The sequence below is a fragment of the Odontesthes bonariensis genome, chromosome 15 (assembly GCF_027942865.1).
Source record: "Odontesthes bonariensis isolate fOdoBon6 chromosome 15, fOdoBon6.hap1, whole genome shotgun sequence".
In the NCBI taxonomy this organism is placed as follows: domain Eukaryota; kingdom Metazoa; phylum Chordata; class Actinopteri; order Atheriniformes; family Atherinopsidae; genus Odontesthes; species Odontesthes bonariensis.
Genome location: NC_134520.1, coordinates 11,310,237 through 11,331,471, shown reverse-complemented (window position 1 = coordinate 11,331,471; position 21,235 = coordinate 11,310,237). Strand labels below are relative to the sequence as shown.

The 21,235-nt window shown below is 42.5% G+C and overlaps 1 protein-coding gene across 2 annotated transcripts in view; it reads right to left on the bottom strand.

Moving 5' to 3' along the window:
- LOC142400231 (uncharacterized) overlaps positions 1 to 20,760 on the bottom strand; it is a 127,835-nt gene extending 107,075 nt beyond the window's left edge. For both annotated transcript variants that reach the window (XM_075484974.1, XM_075484975.1), the window contains exon 1: positions 20,592 to 20,760. In XM_075484974.1, the coding sequence (XP_075341089.1) occupies positions 20,592 to 20,742 (151 nt within the window). In that variant the 5' untranslated portion in view covers positions 20,743 to 20,760. The remainder of the gene's footprint in view (positions 1 to 20,591) is intronic.
- Positions 20,761 to 21,235: the final 475 nt, after the last annotated feature.

Here is a 21,235-nt window from a genome sequence, read left to right as displayed (position 1 = left end):
AAGCAGTGCAAGCTCAGCTGTTCCAATAAGCTGCAATAAATAAGCCAGACGTGGCCTATGAACTTTAACTCTGGAATTTGATTACTTCAGATTTAAATCTGACCTTAAAGAATCCCCGAAGACATTTCGGGTGATGCTGCTTTAAATAATACTTCTTTTTTACTTTGAAATTCTTAAAGGGGAAATTTGTGCCTCCGCCCTCGATGAAAAATCCAGAATCTATGAATATGTAAATATTTCCATCACACAAAGCTAACTACAGGATACGAGTCTCTCCCTTGGTTGGTGTGAGCACCTTTCAGTCAGTTCAGATAGTTTCCACTCTCACCAGAAGAATTTGAAACCAGTCAAACATACATCATTTTGGACAGTGAAGATAAAATATTCACAGAATTGCCAACTCTAACACTTTGGGCATGAGGTTGTTTCTCATGGTTTCTGAACAAATTTTATGCTATATAAGAGGAAGCCACAAAGTGTCTCCTTCAGACTCAAGCAGGCTTTCCAAACACACCCTTTCAGCACTAACATTGATCCATACACCATTACTCTTAATCCAGAAGGCTCGGGCAGATAAAGGCACCCTCTCAAAGCCTCTCCACTATCCCACAACACCTTTCATGTTGAGCTGTGCCTCCTTCACATTTCAGATCCATTAGAAATGGAAAAGTTTAGAAAAAACCTACTTTTGTTTAATACACTTTGATAAAGGAAGCTCACCCATAACGTCTCCTAATGCTCCTGACAGCTTTCCAGGATTCACCTAAATGCTAATGTGAGTCGAAGAAGCTGCAGGAGGGACATGAACATCCCCAAAATGAGGTAGCAGGCATATGGCACAGCAGTGATACTGCTTTTAACTATCACTCCAGACCAAAACATCTGATACACTTCGGCAATTCACAGTTTAAGGCCTGAGGAGCATCAAAGCTGTCAGAACATTTTCATTACAATGTAAAACATGCACATCAGTTCACTCTGGAAAAGCAATCATTTATTTTTCTTTTCAAATGCCCCAATGATGGTTTGAAAATGAACCGCAATGCATAACATCAGGCCTGTGATACGGGGAATCTAGGAATCATTAACTTTATCATTCATATTTCTGAATGTCGTCTCTGAAACAAACCCATGACAAGCATCATGCGCTCAACACCAAGCTACACCAAGCTACACTTGCAACACAAACTATAGTGGAGCCAGATATATGCTAGTTTATGCCTTTTGGGGGCAAAATGCCAGCTGTTACTGAAGACCATTACTGACAGTGGTGTAAGAGTTGTTTGCTCAAAGGCATGCAAACAGCTGTTGTTGAAGTAAGGAAAGTCATGCACTCTTTTGCACTTGATCCTCGAACCATCATTCAGGATACAGAAAATTTCATTTTTGCAAACCTTTTAGGCTACAAACACTCATTCGCTGAAATATGGTGAAAAATTGTAAGGTATTTTTATTCATTGGAAAGCCATAGTCAGTATACGGTAGGCTAAAGTAGGTCTATCTTTACTGGGTAGCCCAGCTGGAAACAAGTCATTCGACTGAAATGATTATACAGGTTGTTTGTTCATACCGCTCGATTAACAGTTCCATTTCCGATACCAGTATCGGAGACATTTCCGATATGCTGGCATCTGTATCGGCGAGTACCTGGAGTCCAGGCACTGATCCGATACCACGTAATTTATCAAAACAGAAATCTATTTACTGGTTAGCCCCGTTCGCCCTGACACAGTTCTTCTTTGCCGCTCTTAAAACAGTTGCGCTGTGCTGCCATCTGCAGCCTGCTGTTTTAGAGGGCCGAAGAAGAATTGATGACCTGACACCTGTTAGACAACGAGCTAGCACTATCATGTCAGCGGTGTGGCAATATTACACGCTGGATGCTCCCAACAGCAAGATGGTGACAAGCAACAAATGTCAAGGAAAAATTTCGAGGGGTGGCACGATTGTTGCTAATTTCAACACTAGCAACTTAATAAAACACCTGAAGACGCGTCACGCTAAAGAGCACGACGAATTTACTAAATCAAAGTGGAAAAGGAAATACGAGCTGCAGCGGCAAATCCTGGAAACTGCCTTCCAGGAACAAGATAAATTCCTCAAAGACAGCCTAAAAGCAACAAAGATAACAGACAAAATTGTGGAATTTGTTGTCCTGGATGACCAACCCCTGTCAAATGTGGGATTTTGCCGCTTAATGGAGCATTTGGAGCCAAGGCATTGTTTGCCAGGTTTAAAGATATCTCCGAAACTGCACCACCCAAATTATACGAGGCAGCTTTCCTTCTGAGTACACAAGTACGCAAGTACGCTCATTGTGCATTTGGAATGGAAGCGTACTTGATTACGTCAAAGACGTTGCCGCTAAAAATCTAAAAAACGAAAACGATTGTTTTTGATTTTTCTGTTCATCGCTGCCCGTGTGTGATTTCAACAGCAAAGAAAAATCAAAATTTCTAGAAAAGACCAAGGTTTGTAGCTTGTAGCTGCTGTTGGAGTTCTTTATTTTAAAACTCAAGAGGAAGCAGTGAGGCTGAGGAGGGAGAAACGGGAGCGACGAGACAGGAAGCGGAGGAGGAGCAGGCTAATGGCATAGCTGTCAACTTTTGTCAACTCCTCTGCCATCTTCGCTTGACCCGCTTTTTTTTCTTTTGCTTGTGCCGCACTGCTTTCTGGGATGGCAAGCTGTCCGAAGTCTACAGAAGTCACCACAGAAGCAGACTCAATAAAATGGGCGGAGCAAGTACACATCCGGGAATGTGGACCGTACTTGTCTGGATGCGTACTTTGAATTGGAACAGTACTTGGTTCTTTCGTGATGACGTTTCAGAAGTACACGAGAACACAAGTACAGACAAGTACGCATACTGAGAAACGGCCATGCATGGGCGAATGGTAGGAAGATTTGCGCATTTCAAACACGCACCACTGGCTTCTACACGCCTAGAGGATCTTCAAAAAGATCTCCAAATGCCCACCAAACGTCTGCACCAAGACATAGCAACGAGGTGGAACAGTACCTACGATATGGTCGAGAGTTTACTGGAGCAGAAGCAGTCATTTTCAGCATATGGAGCTGACCACCACCAGTAAGATAATTTCATAAAGTTCCGCCAGTGGCCCTTACGCAGTGGCGATTCTAGAGTCTGTGGGGGCCCCAAGCAAAAAAATCCTAGGGGGCCCTACCGACCAGTGTTCGTCACCAAAACATCTGACACCAACGAAAAGTGTATGAAATAAAACCTCTTTTTATTCCAAACATGTTCCAAACATGAGAAACATTGTTATTTTTAAAATATACATGTAAAGAATAAATAAATAACTAAAAAAGACTACGTTGTCTACGTTGGCACTTGATATTCGCCTGTTGCTATTTATCTACCGGGTGTAGCTGGCCATCCAATAATAATTGTGTTCATTTAAAGATTCTTTGTGACAAGTAAAGCTGTTCATGATATCGATTTCATAAGTATGGTTTTTATTTTCCACTAGCCTTGAATTTCCGGCAAACGTTGCCAACAATCGCAAACACTCTGAGGGGCCAGTTCTCCGCGAACATAACCTACAGTGGAACTCTATGTGAGTTTGACAAAGTCAACAATGCAATTATGGAATTATAGAATGGCATGTTAACTAGACAACCTTTGACTAAATCATTTAAATTTAACTGTTCAAAGAAAACATGTTCACCACGAACGTTCGCCACTGTTTGAGACAGTTTATAAAGTAACTAGAAAATTTCTGATTGAATGCACCCAGGGTATCTGCACATTTTTTAATCAACAAATTTAATGACTTAAGACCTTTTTAAGACCTCTAAGAATAAAAATTAAGACCATTACCACGGCAAAAATATATATTAAAACTACACTCTAGGCTGTTCGGTGTTGAAAAAAAGTCCAGTGTGAAATGTGTGCTTCAGTGTGTGAACATGATCGCATAAGATTCGAACGCACAAGGGAACACCACACACTACAGGACAATCATGCCCAATTGTCTCTGCGAAGGAGCGTGTTTTCGCTGCCATTTGTCTGTCTGTTTGTCTGAGGCTCTGAGCAAAATAAATCCATAATTGAACCTAATTTTCGAGTTATGTCTACTGTGCTTTTACAACTAGCAAAACGATTTTACTACTCAAGTTAACTTAAACCAGAACTTTGGACAACTCACGTGAAGCACAGACTATGGACAGTGACTTTGCATTGCATAAACCACACAACAAAATTTAATTTCCTTCGGGATTAATAAAGTATCTCCAATCTAAATAAAAAACGAGCACAGACCGCTCATACAGTCAATGGCACGTACCCATAGAAAAAATACACACTCACCCACACGTCACACAACCTGACTATCAACTGCTAACAACCATGATCAGTAACCTACACAAACCCAGACACATAATGGCTCGGCGGCCAGCAATCGGATAAACCAACGAAGTGAATCAATCCTGTGAAAGAATGAAAACAAGTGAATGAAACCTGCACTCACCCATTATGAAGTTAACTCTGCCAGCCCCATAATCTTGCTCCTGCTCAGCTAACACCTTGACGTCGGGTATGGTTGGTAACGTTACTGCGTTTAGCATTAGCAATTAGGCTGCTAGGCTTGCTAAATCGGTAAGCATTAGGCTACTGAAGAAAGCTAGTCTTTTTAGCTACGTTATATTATCATCTTTCTTCTCGGCTATAAGTTAACCTTTGTTGAGGAAAGGGAACGCCCCTGCGTGTAGTTGGTGAACGCAGCCAGATGACCTGAGTCAGGTTACTAACCTGACGCGCTAGCTGTCAAATCACCGGAAGTTTTCACCGGAAGTACTGGCGCACACACAAAAGTTTGAACGTCTCTCCAGACATATCTTTCTTTCATTCCGCCCAGATGAAATTTAATGCCACTCTTCGAAAATCGGCGAAATTTAAGACATTTTAAGACCTTAAAAAACGTATTTTTTATTTAAGACTTTTTAATAGGGCTCGGGCACACGCGTTGCATTCTGGGATATGGTCGCCATATTGGAGGCACAATCTCGTAAACAAACCCTGAGGCAAGACGGAGATCAAGGACCAAACAGTGAGAGAAAAGTGAGAGAAAAGCATGTTAAAATCGAAGAAAGGATGTGGGATATACCGGGATACATTACAGAAGGAAGCCAGAGATCGGTACATACAGAAGATTGGCGTTTTAAACGGACTGGACCCTTATGAAATACCGAGCAAGGAATGGATTGTCGACGAAGATTTACTGCCTAAGTTCACCCTTTCGGACATAATTGCGTATATAGTATGTGGTGTCAGTGCTTATACTTTGCAACAGTTTCAATTATAATGACACTTTACACTTTTGTCATGTTACTCTACTTGTAAATAAATAATGAAACACACACACTTGGCTGTATCTCAAAGGATATTTATTTCAGACGACTTCAACTTTGCACAACACTCCTGCTCATGGTGGTCAGAGTACAACATACAGACACAATCTTGTCAAAGAATGTTTTGTCTTCACCTTCGCATGGCAAAACTATGTTGATAGGTACTTTTGCTGACAAAAAGGTGTATTGTTTCTGACAGTTCCAATCGCCCTTTCCATGTGAATTTGGAGATGGGCAATTTTCCTTGTATTTTCCACATTAAATTAAGATTAAGATCAGATTTATTGTCATGTATACATGCATACACACGAAATTTGTCCTCTGCTTTTAACCCATTGAGACATCCCTTGCTTCCAACTGACAGTGTCCTCTTGTGAAGGCGGGGATCTTTACCTCAGCACACAAAAGTCTGTAACTTACCAGAATGAAAATGCAGAGAACACACTCTCATCGACACCGGGATTGAGTGGAAAGTTATGCTTGGTCGTCTTACAGCAGCGATCCATGCTAGTCAACGACGCTTTGTTATCTCGGACACTTGGTCTCCGTGGGTGCGCCTCCAAGCAGGAAACCGGTAAAAAGATAAACCATTTACGATTTCCCCCCCATTCCTGTCACGGCTTACGCTATTGCACCCCACGACACAGCAACGTGCGACCATAGTGGCAAAGACAATAAGTAAAATAGATAAACCAACGAAGAAAGTTCCGAGACCAGGCGGGAGTACGTCTGCGCGCAGTGGAAAACAATGTAAACAAAACAGTTCTGAGCCTCCAGTATGGCCGCCGCTCACGTAGTGACGTCACGTGCCCGAGCCCTATACTTTTTAAGGATCCGCGGAGACCTTGGCACCTCAGCTCTCGGGGGCCCCCTAGTGGCTCGGGGCTCCAAGCAGTTGCCTGCCTTGCCTGTTGACAAGCTGCGCCTCTGCCCTTACGGCTAACCAGTGGGCTTTACTGGAGAAAAGAATCACTGTTCTGGCACCATTTCGCTCCGATGCGCTCACAACGTCAATTAAAAATGTCGGATTATAAAATTTGTAAAATAACATTTTTGATTTGATGTAGTCTAGTGTAATACATTAATAATTAAATAGGAAACGTGGGGCAACATGAATGGAGCGAGATGTTACGTTCACAGCTGGGGACAAGCAGCCACGCGGGCCTTGTCACCCGTAGTAAATGTGGAAGTGAGCAATTCAAGTCGAGGGCGCAACGGTGTGTTTTATGTGTGGCGGAGCTAGCATTAGTTGCAGAGAGAGTGTGGATAATAAACAGGGAAACGCCCAAACTGTAGGGCCTACAAACGCTATCGAGCGTGGATTGTGTATTTCGTCTGGAGTTTTGGGACACGGGAACGCTCGGAACAGGTCAGGTACCGTGAAGACATATTCCCCTTTCTGATTGTCTGAATTAAGCTGACTGCTCAGGTGCTAGTTCTAACCGTGACCCTCGTTTCCTCTGCTTTGCTTCCGTTTCTGCTGATGCTCTCGCAGCCACACACACACACACACGCACACACACGCACGCCTCTCCCTCCTCCTGCCTAGCCCAGCCTGGGCTCTCTCTTTGCTGTGTCGTGTGATGCATATTTAAGCTGAGTAATCTGGTGGGCTTCGTCCTGACGTGGTAGTTTTCTACCTGGCGCCCAACATTTTCTAAACATTATTTTTTGTACGTCAGAGTGGCGATAATTTAACAGCCAGGTAAATAAGACAATACACCGGTCACATCATTAAATCAAACGCCGTGTGTCCCAGGGCCCTGTCATAATTACATGAAGTAAAAATGTCAGAAAATTCCTTCTCCTGAAAATTTGAGCGAGCGAGGAGCGATTTCGCCTGAGCAGCAGGAAAATTAAGGTGAGCGCGGAGCGTCCTGGCGCAACTTTGAGCGGGGAGTGAATGAGCGAACATCCTCCTGAGCGGGAATTGCGCTGCGCTCCGCTCCGTTCACATGCTCTGAACCAGACAGATGAGCTCCTCCACCTCATCCCCTCAGTCACAGTGCTGAAACACCTGCTTGCTCGGGAGAATGAGGAGGACACGGGTATAAAACCCATGAAAAACCCTTCTTGAGGCTGTCCAGAAAAGATTCAAGACCACCGAGAATGAGCCCTTGTATGCAGTTGCCACTCTTTTAGACCCACGATTCAAAGACATTTTTAAATGTCTATATTATAAACACATTTTTTAAATGGTGTTTTGGATAACTACACATTGCATTAATATGTTACCATTAAACGCTACTATGGAGGAGGTTGTTTATTTGCTTATTTTACACAGTAAGACATTTAATATTTTTCATTTGTAGTTTCAGATACTTCACAGATGTAGACAGCATGCCAAGGATGCTCTAATCCTAGAGGTGGAGAAGATGGAGGCGTTACAGGACCACACCTGAGGGAGCAGAGGCAGTGCCAGGCAACCCCCATAAAGCCCCACATATGGAAGCACAGCCAGGCAGCAGCAGCAGCAGCAGCAGAAAGAGCAGCTTGAAAGGCCTGTTTGAAGAAATCCTGCAGGAGCATGATGAGGAACGTGGGGCAAGTAGCACAAGCACACTGGTTCAAATACAGACATATTTGAAGGAACAAACAGTCCCACGCTCAGACAGCCCATTCCAGTGCTGGGGACTCAACCAAATTCGCTTTCCCACCCTGGCTGCCACTGCTGCAAAGTTTCTCTGTGCTCCTTGTACCAGTGTTGACAGTGAGAGACTGTTCAGTGTAGCGTCCAACATTGTTGATGCAAGAAAGAACGGGCTAAGAGGAGGGAGAGCAGAAATGCTCATCTCCTTGAAGAAGAATCTGCTACTGCAATGTGCCGCCTCGTTGTTCAAGTATTTTTTGTTTACTATGTAGCTGCTGCTCTTTTGATTTGTATTTTTTTAATGTTTACTTTATAGGTTGCGTTGCACTATAAGTTTTGTGAAATAATTTTTCTATTTAAGTTGATTTTGGACTACTTTTTTATACTGTTCTATTTAAATGCATTTTTTATTTTACAATATTGTGGCTGCCCTTTAATCATTCATCAATTGTTACATGTACCATACCTGACTCCCGCCCTCTGGTATTCGCATACCATCTGGGACGAGCCCACAACCGACATGATTTCAAATGGGGCTATTTTTTCTAAAACTCGTGCATGTGATTGGATGAAGAATCTGTCCGTCATCTTGACTGACACGCCACTTCAGCCAGTAAAGTGGGAGGTCCTGGAGCGCAGAGGATGAGTGGCTCCGGTGCAAAAAAAAAGCGTGCGGGGGGCGCTTTCGAGCAACCCTGTGCGCCACACCGAAAATAATCTGGGCATGTATTGTAGGCCTAATAAGGATAGTCACATCAAATCCGGCGCAGCTTTAGTAAGTAAGTAAGTAACTTTAATTTATATAGCACATTTAAAAAGCAAGAACTGACCAAAGTGCTGTACAGTGTCAAACAAAAAGACTAAAATTAAGCATAAAAATAAGATTAAAAGCAAAGCAAGAACAAACAGCAAGAATAAAATACATAAGATACAGAAGGCAATCTACAGTGTAATAAAAAGGCAAGATAAAAGAATAGGGATAAAAAAAAAAATAAATAAAAAATAAAATAAAAAATAAGAAGAAGAGAGAGAGAAAAAAGAAACTAGGAAGTAAATCCAATGTGTACAAATGTGTTTTAAATCTGGATTTAAAAGTAGTGGTTGTGGGAGCAGATCTGATATCAGGGGGCAAAGTATTCCAGAAACGAGGAGCTGCCACAGCAAAAGCGCGGTCCCCTTTGTTTTTGAGGCGGGACCGGGTAACATGGAGGAGACCTTTGTTGGCAGATCGGAGGGACTTTGGTGCAGGGAGGTGCTGAATCATGTCAGAGATGTACATAGGGGCCTGACCATGAAGTGACTTAAAAACCAAAAGTAACATTTTAAATTGAATTCTAAAACAAATGGGGAGCCAGTGCAGAGAGGAAAGGAAAGGGGTGATGTGTTCTTGCCTCTTTGTGCCTGTTAAAAGCCTAGCAGCAGCATTCTGCACCAACTGCAGGCGAGCTAGCTGGCATTGGGGGAGGCCAAAGTAAAGGGCATTGCAGTAGTCCAGCCGAGATGTTATGGAAGGCATGGATGACTGTTTCCAGATCTTGAAAGGACAGTGAGGGCTTGAGTCGGGTGACTACTCTCAGCTGATGGAAACCACTTTGAACAACAGAGTTTATCTGTTTTTTAAAACACATGTCCGAATCAAAGATAACGGCTTAACAAAGGAGGAGAGGTGAGATAAGTTTTCAGCAACTGTGGGAATTGATTTTGGGGATCCAAAAATCACAACTTCTGTCTTGCTGTCATTAAAGCTGCGGTCGGAAACTTTGTTTTAGTCATATTAGCTTGAACTGTCATGGGATTCTGGAAGTAGAATATTAAATAGGCTGTTTAGGAAAAATAACGAAATCTGTAGCTCCCTCTGAAGCCTGTAATCATGCTTGCAAAAACCGAGCGCTCCCGGCTGTTTTTAACCAATCAAGTTAGGGTGGAGGAATCCTACCTGTCAATCACAGCTTGTGCACACGCTGCTGAGCGTGAGTCTGCTCCAGCTTGTGTGCGCTCACACTGGTGTGAACTCACGTGCACAACCTCGTCCACAGAGGGGGAGGGGTTTGGGGGGCGATTCGGAGCTTGTTAGAGGTTGGGGGAGGGACCTGAGAGTTGTATCAGTTCGAATTTTCCAACTTTAGACTCGCAATTTTGAAAACCTGCCGACTGCAGCTTTAAGTTGTAAAAAGTTGTTCGACATCCAGTGTTTAATGGCCTCTATACAGTCCAGGAGAGATTGTGCAGACTCCTTTCTTTTTAATGGCAGATAAAGCTGTGTGTCATCAGCATAGAAATGAAAGGAAACAAGGTGGTTACGGATTATGTCCCCTAGGGGGAGCATGTACAGGCTGAAGAGAATTGGCCCTAAAATTGATCCTTGGGGGACGCCATAGGAGACCGGGGCAGAGGCAGAGGAAGAATGACCGATGGAGACAGAGAAAGTTCTCCGTTGCAGATAATACTTAAACCATTGCAGTGCTGACCCTTTAATGCCCATCCACTCTTCAAGGCGGTTGAGGAGGATGTTATAATCCACGGTGTCAAATGCTGCGCTGAGATCCAGGAGGACCAGGACTGCATTTTGGCCAGCGTCGAGTGTGAGGAGCAAGTCGTTAGTAATTTTCAGTAATGCAGTTTCTCTGCTGTGACATGCCCTGAAACCAGATTGAAAGGGCTCCAAGATGGCGTGCTGGGATAGGAATGGGGACAACTGGGACAATACTACTTTTTCCAGTACTTTGAAGATGAATGGGAGTTTAGAGATGGGCCTATTGACTAGTGTTGCACCGATACCGATACCAGTATCGGGCGGGGCCCTGATCGGCACTAAAATGGTGGTATCGGTATCGGCGAGTACCAACAAATAGGGTGCCGATACCATTTCCGATACTTGTATGACACTTGAACGTCTCACGACACTCGCTACACTGTGTTGTGATCACTGTGCAGCTATCGCTATTGGCCTGCTCCAGACCAATGAGAGCGGGCCAATAGCCGCTCTTAACCAATGCCGGGGCAGCTTTTTCTATGTGTGAGGAGCAAGACGTCTGGCGACACGGCACTCTGTCAGCTGGGGAGGGTGCCGTTGGCAGTCATCTAGAGCTGCCGGCGACGAAGACAGCTAGCCAGGGGGAGTTTGCAGCGCGAGTGTGAGGAGGGGAGGCTGGGTGCTTCCTGTAGTCAAAACAGGGTCCACGATAGAGAGTGCTGGACCGGCATCACTCCCTGTGCGGTCCTGACAGTGCACTACCAGCCGACAGCCAGTTACCGTCTTCGCCGTCCAGCAAAGCCCCGGGGAGTTGGACGGCGGCACAAGCTCAGACCCCGGGGGAGGGTCTCGCCAAGTGGGCGAGTTAAGTATTCCTCTCATTTTAACTTCGTGTTTTAGTGTTTATGTATAGGTCGGCCTATTGTTATGTGGTATTGATTGGTGGGGTTGCGTGGGGAGGAGTGACGGGTCTGTGGTTAAACGGGCGCCATATGCTGCAGGTTAGCCGCGTGTTTTGTGGTGTGTTGACTCTGTGTGCTGTGTTTGAAGCTTGCCTTAAAGCTAGTGAAGCTAACCTGACTTGTAGTGGGTTTTCATTCCGTGTGCTGTGTTTAAAGCGTGTCTTAAAGCTAGTGAAGCTAGCCAGACTTGTAGTGGGTTTTCATTCCGTGTGCTGTGTTTAAAGCGTGTCTTAAAGCTAGTGAAGCTAGCCTGACATGTAATGGGTTTTCATTCCATGTGCTGTGTTTAAAGCGTGCCTTAAAGCTAGTGAAGCTAGCCTGACTGGTAGTGGGTTTTCATTCCGTGTGCTGTGTTTAAAGCGTGTCTTAAAGCTAGTGAAGCTAGCCTGACTTGTAGTGGGTTTTCATTCAGTGTGCTGTGTTAAGGGTTAGTCTGTCGTGTGTGTCGCGACCAAGGAAGCCTGCGTTCCCAATCCTTCTCTCTCTCCATTAGATCGGAGCCCCCCACCCCATGTGTTTTATGAACTTGTAAACTAATAAAGATTTAACATTTTACATCCAAGTAGTATGCAGCTCTTCATATATATATATATATATATATATATATATATACATACATAAATAAATTTTTATTTTTTTTCAAACAGTGGTATCGGTATGGTATCGGTATCGGCCGATACTGCACAGCCAGGTATCGGTATCGGTATCGGGGCCAAAAAATGGTATCGGTGCAACACTACTATTGACCCATCCCACGTGACGTCACAAAAAAAGCGTCAGCCATTTTGGACGTGAAAACAAGTAGTCTACCACAGCCAACAACGGAGAAGCGAGGAACATTCAAAGGAAAATATTGATTCGATCAGTAAGGTTTACATCATGCCGGCATATTGTTGCGCGCCTGGATGTACCAACAGTCAGCAGACGAGGAAAGATTTGTCTTTTTACCGGATCCCCACTGACCTTGAGCGACGGAGAAGATGGATCGCGGCGATCAACAGGAAGGACTGGCAACCTTCAGTATACCAGCGGTTGTGTAGTGACCACTTTGTTGGAGGTAAGTGTCGAATAAAGATATCATGCAAAGGCTTTACATTGCTTATACATTTACCTCGCAAGGCTTTACATTGCATGGCGGCCAGTGTGTTTAACCAAATAGGTTAAAACAACCCACTAACACCCTTGTTTCTGTAGTTGCCAGTACCATTAGCTAAGGACTAGCTAACCGATAAGCTGCTGCTCACCGATACAGGGAAACGTTTTAATCATCCAAATGACAGCACCACATAACATTGCTACTGAACTATTGAGAATGAGGAGCCAACATGGCCGGTCGGCCATGCTGGCAGAAGACGCTAATGTTCGCCAGGGGCAACATATACATATACATGCAAAATAAAGATAAAGCCTGAGAGGGATTTTCCACGGCACACCAGATGATCTCTCACGGCATGCTAGTGTTCCCCCGTGCCATTTCAGGGTTGCCTTTCTACTAGATAAAACATAACACAGCGCCTTTAGTAAAGCACTAAGACTTGGTCATTGCAATTCTCGTAATAGCAAGATTATAACACCGTGTCAACGGGTTTACATGTCGTTTATCCTGGTGAACAACGTTAAATGAAAAATGTAAACAAACCTTAGCTGTAAAAAGATGGCGCCCACCGGCTCCGGGGACGATCCACTGGAAAAGGCAGGTCACATAGCCCGACACAAAATATTTGTAGGCATCCAAACTCTTGTATGGCTTTAGATCCTTTATCGTGTATGGCGATGGGTTTTTTACGACATAAATATAAAGGTCGTGGGGGCCGAAGTCGGGTAAAGACGAGGCGGTGGCATGCTGTCGGACGTCTGTAAACAGCCCTAGTGGAAGCAAGTACACGTCGTTTTCTAAACCTCCAATTTTCAGCTTCTCCAAATACCTCTCCCTCTGCTGGCCCACTAAATGCCCGACCTCGCTGGATAGAGTTTTTTTCTGCATCGTGTTCTTTCTTCTTTTATTCAATTTTCAGTCGGTCTGTATCGTTACTGTTACTATCAATACTCGCAAATCGTTGTCTTCTATACGTCCAAAATGGCGGTTGCTTTACGAAAGTCACGTGACTGGGAAGGGTCAATAGTTGTTTAAGCATTTGGGATCCAGGTTGTGTTTTTTGAGTAAAGGTTGGACAATTGCATGTTTGAGGCAGGCTGGGACAGAACCAGATGACAGACAGGAGTTTATAATGAGTTGAAGGGAGGGGCCAGTAACATCAAAGGCTTCCTTTAAAATGGGACATGGAACCTCATCACTAGGGGAGGAGGTGGTTTTCATGTAGAGCACAATGTCCTTTAAGTCGACCAGGGAGACAGGGTTGAAGTGACAGATAGTAGCAATAGGGTGTGGGGGTAAGTGAGGAGATAGATCAGGAGGGGGGAAAAGAGCTCTGATGTTTTTCGATTTTTCTCCTTGAAGAAATGTAGGAAGCTCTCACAGACATCCGAATTTATAATGGTGGCTGGAGAGAGAGGTGGGTTCATAATAGAGTTAATTGTGTTAAACAAAATTTTAGGTCTATTTGAATGGCGGTTAATAATATCCGAAAAATATTTGGCCCTGGCTTCTTTGGCGGCAGCCTGAAAAGATGATAAAGCAGATTTAAAAATTTGAAAGGAGACAGTTAGACGGTCCTTCTTCCATCTCCTTTCAGCTCTGCGACAGGCCTGCCTGAATGAGCGAGTATGGTCATCAAATTTCACTTTAGATTTAAAATTCTGATATTTGTATCTGAGAGGGGCCACTAGATCCAAAATCTCAGTGCAGGATGTGTTGAATAAAACAATTAAATCATCAGGGCTGCAAGAGGCATCAGCAGCTGCAGTAATAGCTGACGCAATGTCTTTACTTAAAAAACAGTCACTGAACTGGGTTGTAGCCAGTGGGTTTAAGCGACGGAAATACTGTCCAGGGGCTTTGACTATCTGAATAGGATGGGCAATGTTGACGTTAAAAAAGATGGGCTTATGATCAGACAAAGTAGCTTTGTCAACTGAGATGTTCTCAACAGAAAAACCATAAGAGAGGACAAGGTCCAGGGTATGAGCCAGGGTATGGGTAGCTTGGTCAATGTGTTGGGTGAGCGCGAACGAGTCCAGGACGTCACAAAACTCTTTGACCATGGGCTTTTCCGGGCAGCAGACGTGGATATTGAAATCGCCCAGCAGCAGCAGATGATCATACATGGGCACAAAATCAGATAAAAAGGATGAAAATTCAGCAATAAAGTCTTTGTCTGGCTTGGGAGGTCTATAAATCAATGGACACAACAATGGATTGCGTTTTGATTCCACAGTGACGCATTGAAGTTCAAAAGTGGAAAAAGTTCTCACGGAAAGTGGCTGGATTTTCAAAACGCTGTTGTAAACAAGAGCTACTCCACCACCCCGTCCCGAGCGCCTTGGGGTGCTAATGAATGAGCAGTTTGCCGGGCATATTTCACCGAAGGCAGCGGACTCTCCAACTCTGGCAGAAATCCAGGTCTCAGTTAAAAATAATAAATCCAAATCATGACGGGAGAAAAAGTCATTCAGTATGAAAGTCTTATTCAATACTGATCTGCTGTTGACAAGCGCCACTTTACAAACTCTCTGGCTAACTGTCCAATAGAACGGAAGTGTGCACCCTCCTTTTCCGTAATATAGATATTTTCAGTATCTCGTTTCATGACGCCGCCCATTCATCCAAAGTCCCACCCAGCAATTAATGATTGGCTCTCATTATTTTCTAATCGGACGAAACACATATGACTCCCAGGCTCCTCAGATGGCTGTGTGAGGAAAGGGAACGCCCCCGCGTGTAGTTGGTGAACGCAGCCAGATGACGTGAGTCAGGTTAACATGTACCATTCTCGCTGAAGGAGTCAGAGGAGTAACTAAACATGCGACACATGCGGAACAAGAGAAAGCAGGAGATGGAGGGAGAGAACTGGTAGCCATGCTAAGCTAGAGAACTTTAGACACACCGTTAGAAGATTAAAACGAATCAAAACACCAAAGATCTCTAGAAATGAGCACTAGAACAGAACAAGGAGTGTGTGTGATATGGTTTGCAATACAAAAATCTGTCACGAAATGATGAAATTCAGTAATATCCAATTATCCTAAAAGAGCTAAAAGTTCCACGGAACACAAACGACAAGAGATGTAAACCAACACATGTTCCATCAATAACGCAACAACACTCGACTAAAACATTTTTCCCAAACCAATGCCTAAACCCAGTTCATTGTTGGGTTTAAGGCAATAACATTGCTTGGTTAGGTTTAGAAAACAATCATGGTTAGAGCTAAAATACATTGTTTTTACCCTCAGCGATGCCTTTTTGCTGGTTATATTAGTTACATGTAAACACAATACCTTACTAAGATACATTGTCATTCTCTGGTTGGCTTTAGAAAATAACAAAATTTGGTTGGTGTTTGAAAACAATCATGGATATAGGTAAAAACAAGACTATAGAGTTATGGATGCCAGTTTTATCCTTCACATGTAGTTGCTCTCATGACCCCAAGATGTGATTAATTCTTTAAAAGTAATTATTGGCCTTTTCAGCCTGCATGAACAAATGCCACATGGGAATACTTTGGGGAGGACAGTTACACTATAAAAGTAGACAAAAGAAATAACTGAGCAGTTGCCTAACCAGCCTCTTCATTCATGCACTAATTACAGATGATTGCAAATGTTAAGATGGCTGACATATCAGATTAAAGACAAAACATCTTCAAAAGAGGAACACAGCAAAAAATAAAATAATCTGCATTTATATCACATCTTTTCAACCTTGTGTATGTTCAACAAAGGGCTTTGTAATGTTGCTCTCTCATCCGTTCACACACCATACACATGTGGACATGTGGAGCGGCTACTGACCAAACCACTTTCAAAATGGTGGAAACCATTCTAAAAATGAAGCAGACTGGTGTATAAATATCATTTCTCACTTTACCGACAAGTAACACAAACACATTTTTCTGTTTTTGGATTTGATACATATTATTGAGGAGTTTACTATTGTACTAATTTAATCATGGTCAAGCTGGTTAAGACATGGCTTTGGGGCTGGGCGATATGGGAAAAAGTCACGTCACGATATATTTTTTCATATCAGTCGATATCGATATATATCACAATATAAAACAAATCACTATTTTGTGGATTTTAAATGTTACTCTTAATTGAGATTTGAATATAGCAGAAGTTTAATTTTTAATGAAATATTTATTTTCTGTCCAAGTTGAACGTGACATGTGATACTATACAATTGTTTGAGACAAATAGAGAACAGGTATTTTTAATTAAAATCCTATGTCTGACTCCCCGTCCTGACATACAGCGACGCGACAGCGACAATGCGTACTTTTCAATCAGCCTGTCCTGACATACCGTGAGCGATGTCGCTGCGTCAAGCGATGACGCCAACCCCTTAAAAAAATAAAAATAAATCGCTCGCGCTGTCTCTATAACGCCGTCCCGCCTCCAAACACTTCTTATTAATGATTTGATTTCTTCTTATCGATGATTTGATTGGTTTGGATTCTGAACCAATAGAACACAACTAGGACGCATATGTGCGTGTAAAGATTGTCTATAGTGACAGACATCGCACTCTAACTACTAATCAACTAATCAAAAAAAGTTAGCATTCTCTGTGCTCAGACGGGTGGCGCTGCTTCAGCTGATGAAACAGATTAGCGGTATTCCCCGTCTTTGTCGGAACATGTGCTCCACATAACCTGCAGTGCTCACTACTCTGTTTGGTGTCGGACTTCAAAAAACCAAAATACCTCCACACCACCGAACTTTTCAGGCCTTCTTATCAACAATGTCATCCTTACACTTTGGGCTGTGCCTCCGTGGTTTCTTCTGAGGGAGCACTCATTTTCTGTTTTTATACAGCTGCAGCAGCACAAACAAACACGCCACGACTAACTGCTGGGACGGCTCTATTCCAGCCACGTGATTGGTTCAGCACGGCACAACTCTCGTTGTCATTGGCTATTCGTATTGTCTGTCAAAAGATGGACGAATGTAATCTATCGAAAAGTTTATCAACCATGTTTCATATCGCTATGACGAAGTTATTCTTCGTTCCTATCGTTATCGTTTTATCGCCCAATCCTACATTGCTTTAAATGAAATGGATGTGGTTACCTTGGCCTTCACTATCTAATCCATCTACTGTCAATATGAATGAATAACTCGAAATGTATGGTTAACATGGTTAACTCCCATCCTATTGTAAGTATTCTTACAAACACAATTGCCTACATGTGCATTTTTCAGGTCAGTATCATACATGGTCACATTTCATAAATTACATGACAACAAATCCGATATTTGCTGAGATAGCTGTAGCCTTCTGTTGTTGATTTGACAGATTGAGCACTTGGATTATCAAAGACATGTTGTGAAACACGACCTCTAATCTAGTACACACTAAGCTTTTGTTGCATTTCCAACTTTATGAAATTATCTTACAATAAGACATGTCACAAGCACTTAAAAGTTACTTTGCTTGTGCTAAAATACCCAGAAAGAGAATTTACTAGAGCCTCAACAAAGGCAGATTTAGGCTTCCCACAGATATAGACATCAGTACAAATCTTTTCCAACATGTGTAAATATGAAAAACTATTTTTCAGAACCTAAAACGCAGAGATAAATGCTTGGGTAAAGTTAAATTAACTCATTACTGAGTCTGTCCAGCAGAGAGGGACCAAACTGTTTAGATGTCAGCGTGGAATCATCATGGAGTTTTTGCAGAAACTTACTAATTAGTTTCTAAAATGAATATTAAGACGCTCATGAATAAAGACCCCATTATTTTCCCTTTCAAAGTTAAAAAAAGGATATAGAAAATTGTACATGAAGTGTGTCCCTGTAGCTCGTAATAATCACGGGTTTTCTGTTTGCCAGCTGCAGTTAGTAAAAAACAATCAGTATTTAGCATCAGAGCATGCACAGCCCAGCAGTGGACTGTGGATTTGTGGAGTATGTAGAAAGAGTGCTGGTTTGATCGTCAGTCACTGAAAAGGCCAGTTCAGATCTTTTTTTTCCTTGCCTTGCACGTACCTGAAAATATCAGCACAAGCAGTAAATAGGTGCTAACAGTAGGGATGCACCTACTGTGAGCGAATCCAGACACAGATGTTAAAAACAATAGTTTGGCCGATAGGTACAGAGTTTTTAAATTTTTTTCTTCTTTAATTATCAGTGAAATTATGAAATACGCAATGTAAAAAAATACTGTAACAGTTAGTATTTCTACCTTTTATCACACGATCTGTAATTGAGCACAAATTCTTTCATACTAACGTATTAACCAGCCTTTATTATAAACTTTCAGATGACAAAAATCCTTTGTATGAAAAACAGGCTTCCAAAGCCTTTTGTAGCCTGTTAAACTATTGCCTACTCAGTGACTACTCAAGCATAATGGTATTGTGAAAACGAAATTTCCCTTTTGTGAATTTAGGCTGTACCTGAACCTGTAGCTGCAGACTAAGCCAACCTAAGATCGAGTAAACATCGACTACTGCCATCAGTCTAGGATCTTCCTTTTTTCCGAAAAGACAACTACAAGATATCAGCGCAGCTGTTTGGTTGCATCTGCGACCAATGAGTCGCAGCCTGGGGTTCTGATGTACATTTGTTCACACGGCATTTTGAGGCGTCATCTGTGGAAAACATCCACATCTTAAAAACATCAAATTATTGTGAGGAGTTTCTCAGTTGAAGAAGAGGCAGCAGGGGGAGATGTGGAGAAAATTGGGAGGAGGGCAGCTCCCACTGATGATAGGTGAGGTATAGAGCCTTCATTGTGTGAGTATAGGGGGGTGTGTTTGTGTGTTAAGGTGTGTTATTTCTAAAAATAACTTTTCTAACATGAAAAGATATTAGTTTTATAAAGCAGAAATAATAATAACACCATCAAAAGCTTCAATAAAAGGGCAGCCACGGGAAAGTCGGGGCACAGCAGATGTCTGGTACAACCCAATAAACTGGCTTTTATAAAGTTTTTGAAGATATTTGAGCAAAATAGGTTTCATCTCCTGAAAATAACATCTTTGTAACATTGCTACACATTCTGCTTTACTAGGTACTAAAAGAACTTTGGTTTCAAAGTCAGAAAAGGGATGAGATGTTGTCAGACACGTGTGTTTTCATCTGTGCAGAACAAAAAGAGTGAATAACATAACAAGATTTAGAGAGTAAAGAAGAAAGTATTTCTTTTTCATTTTCTCAGCACAAAACAATGTGTGATGACATCTAATGATATTTAATCTCTGAATGAACCCTTTGTTTACAATAGCTGCTTCCTGAGAATATTTCGTATGAAATTAGTATCAGGTTAAAAAAATCTGATATCATTTTGGCTCCAGATAGACATAGTCTACAGTCTCTTTGTACTGAGTCTGCACGTGACTGCTCGACATGTAAAGTATGGAACGGTTAGGAGGGTGTTAAATGTTGATGGAATATCAGGGACAGAGTAGCAGCACTGTAGAATTAGTGGTAAATTGAAGCTTGATCAACATCTGTCAGCTTGCTGATGTTTGTGCAGTTGATCTTACTTCTCCACAAAGTAAGGAGCTGTCATCCATCTTTACATCCTCCAAGTGCTGGTGGGGCTGTATTAAACTTGAACTTATTCACTTTGACTTCTCTGACAATCTAAAACATTTACTGTTTGCTCCAGTGAGAAGATACGTCTATAATAGTGATATTTTACATTAAAAAGATATCATTCTTTACTTTTCTTTGTCCTTAATCAGGTTACAACAGCCTTAAAACAACATTTGGAAAACGAAAATGCTGCCTGGATCATTCAAAACATTCAAAGTTAAATAAGAGTAATAATGGCATGTTTATCCAGACAAGTGTAGCCTATACTTTAATGCGGCATAAGCGAGACTTATTTTTTTTTATTTCCTGGTGGAAAATAAAAAAAAAGTCCACTTCTGCCCAGCAAGCATTTGTCGTTCTGGAGCCCCGAACCGATGCTCCGGTTCTCTATACATGACATATTGATTATGATGCAACAACCAAATGTCGCTATGACGCTACGGTGCGTTTTCCATCATTTCCTGGCCGGACTTTAGTAGCCTGTACCTGGTGTTTGGCTCTGTGATGTTGTGTGTCGGTACTCACAGCACTGCAGATAAATTAACCGCAGCCTCCAGTGTCTGTCCTGGTTTTTCCGCGTTATTTTGATGGACAGAGTGCTGAGACTGTTGACAGGGATGTGACAGGGGTTTGTTTGGTTTATTATCTCCTCTGCATCGGTCGCCATCATTTTCATTTCTCCCCCTACCCACTCTCTCACTCTTTCCTCTTCTCCCGCCCTCCCTCTCGCGACGCAAGAACGCGAGCGAGCTCAAAGCGCACCGGATGCGCGCACCGGATGATGCTCGCGGTGTTGGCAGGGGCACAGCCCCGCAACAGTGTAAGCTAGCTCAAAGCAGCTAATGCAGATACAGTAGCAGTTTTAGCTTAGTGTCTTCACACACAATATTAGCAGTTCAAAATAGGACTCTCCGACAGACTCTATGCAAAAAGCATTTACGCTAGGTCTACCAGAAAGGAGCCTGTTATTAGAGCCTCTGGGGTCATATATGGATATAAATGAATACATCTTTTTTTTTTTTCAAACAAACTGTTACAGAAACTAAAAGAAAAAGATTGTGTGATAGAATCACGTGCACGTGAAAAATCCACCTGAACTCACTGACAATGGGTATACTGCCGCTCAGGATAGGTATAGAACTGTAGGCTACAATTATTTAAAACTGTAG